Consider the following 6,000-nt stretch of genomic DNA (forward strand, 5'->3'; position numbering starts at 1 on the left):
CAGTCTGGCTTTTTGTTTCGGCAGCCCCAGCAAACTAGCATACCCCTTCCCAATCACTAATAACTATTTTTATCAGTAATAACAACTGATAATTATCACAGAAAATAACCAAAGATACATAAGATTTGAACAACATTCTCAGAAGACTTGACCTAATTGACATTGATAGAACATCTGACCAACAGCAACAGAACACTCATCCTTTTCAAGTGTATATGGAATGTTTACTGAGGCAGACCACAGCCTGGGACATAAAACAAGTCCAAATAAATTTAGAAGTATTCAAACCATACTAAATATGTTCTCCGACCACAATGGGATTATATTAGAAACCATAAAAAAAAAAAATCCTTGTAAAATCCCCCAAGCATTGAGAAACTAAACAACACACTTCTAAATAATACATGACAGCAAACAGGATTTATCCCAGGGAGGCAAAGTTGGTTTAACATTCAAATACCAATCAATAAACTAAAAAAGAAACCTACATGATCTTTCAATTAATTGGGGGGGGAACTCTGACAAAAATCCAACATCCATTTCCTGATAAACACTCTCAAATCAAAACAGAAAGAGAGGGGCGCCTGGGTGGCACAGCGGTTAAGCGTCTGCCTTCGGCTCAGGGCGTGATCCCGGAGTTATGGGATCGAGCCCCACATCAGGCTCCTCTGCTATGAGCCTGCTTCTTCCTCTCCCACTCCCCCTGCTTGTGTTCCCTCTCTCGCTGGCTGTCTCTGTCTCTGTCGAATAAATAAATAAAATCTTTAAAAAAAAAAAAACAAACAGAAAGAGACTTCCTCCACTTGGTAAAATCTATCGCAAACCCCAATTTAAGGACATGAATGCTTTCCCTTTAAGCTCCAGAACAAGGCAAGGATGTCTACAATCAACATTTCTATTTAATATTGTCTTAGTGGTTCTAATCAGTGCAATCAGGCAAGAAAAAGAAATAATAGGTATCCAGTTTGAAAAGAAAGAAGTAAAACTGTCTTTAGTCACTGATGATACCACTGTCTATAAAAACAAAACAAAAAGAAATTCATGAAATGTGCAAAAAAGCTCTAGAACTAACAAGCAAGTTCAGCAAAGTTGAAGGACAGGAGCTCACTGAATGTACAAAATGTATTTCTACACCCTAGCAATGAACATTCAGAAACTCAAATTCAAATAACATTATCATTTACAGTATCATCAAAAATATTAAATCCTTAGGATTCAATCTAACGGAAGATGTGAAAGGCCTATAAAGTAAAAAACCATTTCAGAGAGAAAGTGAGGAGGAACTACAGAGACAGAGGGATATACCATGTTCATGGATGGTAAGACTCGCTACAGTCAAGATTCAGTTTTTCCATAAAATCGACAGATTCCACACTATCTGAATGGAAACCCCAGCAGGCTTTTTTTTTTTTAATTGGCAAATTGGTTCTAAAATTCATGTTTACACTCAAAGCACTCAGAACTGCCAAAACAACTTTGAAGTTTGCACATATTTAAGTGTACGATTTGACTTAGTATTCAGACCCCAACTCCTTACTCCCTGACCTACAGTAGGCATAAGTGATCATTCATGGCTACCATCCCCAGTTGGCCCTACAAGGGACTGGAACTGGCAGAGGGGTGATTCCAATGTGAACAGCTGCTTTGGCTGTCCCCATCTTCCCTGCTATTCAAGCTGTCTGGAGTGTGGGCAGCTTACAGCTTTCCACTTGACCAGTTCTGGTCCCACTCACGTCCCACCTGACCACTTCCAGTTCCTCCAAAGTCTTGGCACATCGTCAGGCATCTCATGGTGTTTTTGTTGATCTTGTCAAGCCTCTCTAAACAGGCAAAGTGCCATGCACCAAGCAGGACACAGGTTCTGCGGCCTGCAGTACAAGCTCTGGGACCCCAGGCAAGTCACTAGGGACTTGGGGACACAAAGGATACCTTCCCCTCCTGCTTATGAACTGCAAATGACCAAATGCTATATGTGTGTGTATACACACACACACACACACACACACACACCAGGAACAGTCGTGCGCACCAGCAGCCCATGGGAATCACTTGGTCAGTTTTTGAAACCACTCTGTCAAAACCCCACCCAGACTAGTTAAAACAGATCATCTGGAGGTGAGGCTAGAATACAAATGAAGCTCACCCCGTGATTCCCAACTGCAGCGAGGACTGAGGGCGACCGCTACATAACGGACTATACTACGAGGATCCTGCATAAACAGAAGGCACCGTTAGTACATCCTTGTTCATCCGTTCGCTACAGGTTTTTGCAAGAGACCTAATTTTTGAAGACCAGGGCTCCTGCACTCAGTGCCTGCAAGGGAGGGATGACGGTGTTCCTCCTGTGAAGCTCAGGACATTGGCAGGGTCCTCCTGTGCCGTAACCATGACCACCACGGTCCCACAAACACGGACGGGAGGACGCGAAACAGAAACCACACAGTGAAAGTTAAAGGCTGCAGGCTCAGACCCTGCCTCCACCCATCTCGTGCTCAAACAGGAGCAGGCATTCAAACATCTGAAAATACAGTCCGCATGGCAATGCCCCAGTTGGAGTAATCCGCCCCCCCCCCCGCCGTGTGTGAGTGATTTATTTATCCACCTTCTCACCAATGTTCCATTGCAATGTGCCAGAGGCAGGACACAGGGCTCTCATCCATGTGTCTCTGAGCCCCTGCACAGTGCCTGGCACACAGAGAGCCTCGAACCTTCCTCAATTAACATTTGTTAACGGAATGAATTGGCCCTAATCTGCAGGCCAACGGGGAATACTGTGACCTTTTATTCCTTCCAAATACCTTTATTCCAACCAGGGAGAAAGAGACACTGTGTTCCTGCGGTTTTCCGGCCCGCTGGGCCGCAGCTAGAAGGCTGGAGGGTAAACAGCAGAGGTGCTGTTGGGGGCGTAAGGCGGGCGTGATGCCCCGGCTGGCCAGGGGCCGCATCCCGAAGGAACTCGCTCCGGATAGTGTAATAACATCTGCTCACGCTTCATCTGTACATAACATCTCCATTGTGAAATGAACTAGACGGGATTAGACGGCCTTTGTTCTCACCTGATACCGGGCTTTCATTTTGCCCCGGAGAGGTGGGGCCACAGAGTGCAGGCGGGGAAGGGGAGGCTGCCATGCCGCACCATTTAGCAGGCTCAGTTCAGGAATCTAAATTGCATTTAATTGTTGGGAGCAGACAGTTGGAAGGGCAGCGAGCAGGGCTGCCCGCTCCACAAGGACTCCCGGAGGGGTACCCGGTAATTAGGGCTGGTCTTGATTGTGAGGTCTCTTTTTAGAAAGAAAAATCTCTGCAAAAACTGAGCAAGGAAAAGCTCCACGTGAGCGCGGGAGGGTACTGCTCTGCTCTGCTCTACAGAATGCAAAACTGCACACTCTGGGCTAACGTTACAGTAGCAAAACAGTGACCCACACAAAGGCTACATCAGCAGAGTCCGAGCTGTTTTCTGCCCCTGGAAAGAGAATTTAGGCGAGAGTTCCGGTACCTGGGAAACCTGCAGGCGGCATTCCAGGAAGCAGATGCAGGGCCAAAACCCAATCAACTTGACCCTGAAGTTAAAGGGCCACTAAACCTTTCTGCATAGGCAGAGCGGCCCCTACGCCTCCTGGGATGACGCTCACAGAGGTCTCTACCCTTTGGCAGCCAGAGGACACAGGCGTCCAGAACCCCGCCCCGCACCACTCACAGTCCCCAAGCTCCCCAGCAACAGCGTCCGGCTGTTAAACTGATTATCAGAATGCAGGGCGACTGAAGCGATGCAAAGTGATGCAAACCGGACACTTGGACTTCTCATTTCGCAGAACCTTAGAAAAGTTTCAGGGGAAAAGAAGGCAATAAATGCCTAATTATTAGGCTCGGAGAAAGGGCTGGGCGATCCGGAGGGGGGCATCTGCTCGGTTTAAATTCAAACGCGGTGGAGGTCGATCCCGTGGACCATGGACTGGAACGTGGCCCCGGGTGAACTTGTACTATCGAAAATGCCCGCGCACCCCGACATCTGCACAGAGCTAGGGGCCCTTTCCCTTTGAAAGCAATCTGGGCTGCGCCCCCATTTGCATCAAGGCCAGTATCCTACTTCCATTCCGGAAAGGGAGTCCAAGGAAGCGTGTTCAAAAGGCAGCTGGATTAGAAAGTTAACCCTGGACTGTCTCCCACTCCACGTGCGTGCGCTCACCAGGGCGCCCGCCTCCCACAGGCAAAGGCCAGCTTCCCAGCTTCCCCTCTCCCCCTCTCATCCTCCTCTGCGTGCGCGCGCACAAAGTACTCAGGCGCGTGCACGGAAACACGCGCGAATGTGCACTGACAAGGACGCACGAGCACGCGCAGACAAGGGTGCACGGACACACGTGGGTGCACGGACACACGTGGGCGCACGGACACACGCGCGCGCGCGCATTGGCCCGAAAGCGCTCCGCTCCGAGAAACCCCGCGCCCCCGCTCCCCACCTCCGAGAGCCCTGCTCCCCAGCTCCGGGCCGTCCCCGCTCCCCTCTTTGAGCCCCGCGCCCCCTCTTCAAGTCCGGTGCCCGGGCTCCGAGAGGCCCGCGCCTTCGCGCCCCTTCTGCGCCGCGCCCCCGCACCCACTCACCTGGCGCCGGTGCCGGCGAGCCCGGGCCCCGCGCGCGCACCCTCCAGGCGGCTCCGAGGTCAGGGCGCGCAGCCGCATGGCCGCCCAGGCGCTCGCGGAGAGCTTGGCCCTGGCCAGGCGAGGACCGGCCGAGGCGGGCACTGATCCCTCTCCCGCGGCGGGGCGGGCTGGAATGCCTGCTGGGCCCCTGCGCCTGGAAGTTCCAGGCAAAGTTCGACCCCGGAGACCCGAAAGGACGCAGCCGGCACCTCCAAGTCCACTGTACAGTCAGAAGTCAGATGCCGGGAACAAAAGCCAGGCGAGCGAGCGCACGGTCCCCGGGCGCCCCTCCATCTGACACGAATTAGCCCTCCCTCCCCCGCCCCAGACCGCAGCTCCACAGAAGAGGCAAAAAGGCTTCTCAGCCAAACGCAGGCAAAGCGGAGAATAAACGCCTCCCAGGGCAGGGCTGGGGGGGGGTGCGCAAACCTTCCGCTGCCACCGGACTTAATTACCCACGCCTTAGGCCGGGGGTTAGCTTGACTAGGGTTTCAGACCTCTCCAAGAATGCCAGCCGAGGGGCTTAAAGTCAAACCTGTGGGCTCAGGCTTTCAGGATTTTAAAATCTTGACTGTGGTCCAGTCAACCTGCCTCTGTAATGGTATCACTGGTAATGTACATGGCTGGCACACCTGGGTTGGGAGTGCGAAGAAGGAAAATACCAGTGCAGAAGGGCTTGCTTTCCAATGCGCCTCAGCAACCAAGGAAACCAGGGAGCCCTCCTTGCGAGAGACAGGAGGACCAGCTGGGGGTCCCAGCAGGCTCAAAGCTCAGGATTAGGCTCCTTCCACAGTTAGAGGGGCTGGGATCCCCGCTCTCTTCTCCTCCTTACCATCCTCAGGGCCAGCCAGCTGCTGGAAAAACACGTTCTGTTTTCCTCTCTGGCTCTGTAATCTTGGAAGGAAATTTAAAACCCGGAGCGTGGGAGCTGAAGGTGACCAGGTGGGTGCAGGCAGAGTGTCACATGAAAAGGAAGCCAGACACCCAGAAAGTGGAAGGGTCACTTGCCCCGAAGGACAGCCCAGAGCCGGGGGAGGGCAAGATCCTCGGCAGAAGAGCTCTTTTCTTAAGCCCATTGGACCCCCGCTGGACCGAGGGGACATGGCTGCCATTGTGGAGGGGTGATCTCAGCTCTGGCAGCTCCTGGGAGGAAGGAAAGGCTGCCTTGATCATGTTTGGCCACAAAGAGGAGGGAGCAGAAGGGCTAGGGAGCCTTCTGGCCTCAGGCTGCTGGCCTAGTACCCTCAGCCACCGGCCCCTAGTGAGCGGGCCTGCTCTGTGCTCAGACCTGGGTTGGGCCAACACTGACTTCCCATCTTTGATTCCGTGAGCAACTCCAATGTCTTAGCTTTGGAAGCACCC

At 52.3% G+C, this 6,000-nt stretch overlaps 1 protein-coding gene across 2 annotated transcripts in view; it reads right to left on the reverse strand.

The window, feature by feature from the left end:
* The window catches only part of LOC100472275 (tensin-3), a 158,000-nt gene extending 153,308 nt beyond the window's left edge, over positions 1 to 4,692 (reverse strand). For both annotated transcript variants that reach the window (XM_034665209.1, XM_034665216.1), the window contains exon 1: positions 4,600 to 4,692. In XM_034665209.1, coding sequence (XP_034521100.1) covers positions 4,600 to 4,677 — 78 coding nt within the window. In that variant the 5' untranslated portion in view covers positions 4,678 to 4,692. The remainder of the gene's footprint in view (positions 1 to 4,599) is intronic.
* Between the last annotated feature and the right edge of the window lie 1,308 nt (positions 4,693 to 6,000).

This window comes from Ailuropoda melanoleuca, chromosome 1 (assembly GCF_002007445.2).
Source record: "Ailuropoda melanoleuca isolate Jingjing chromosome 1, ASM200744v2, whole genome shotgun sequence".
Lineage (NCBI taxonomy): Eukaryota > Metazoa > Chordata > Mammalia > Carnivora > Ursidae > Ailuropoda > Ailuropoda melanoleuca.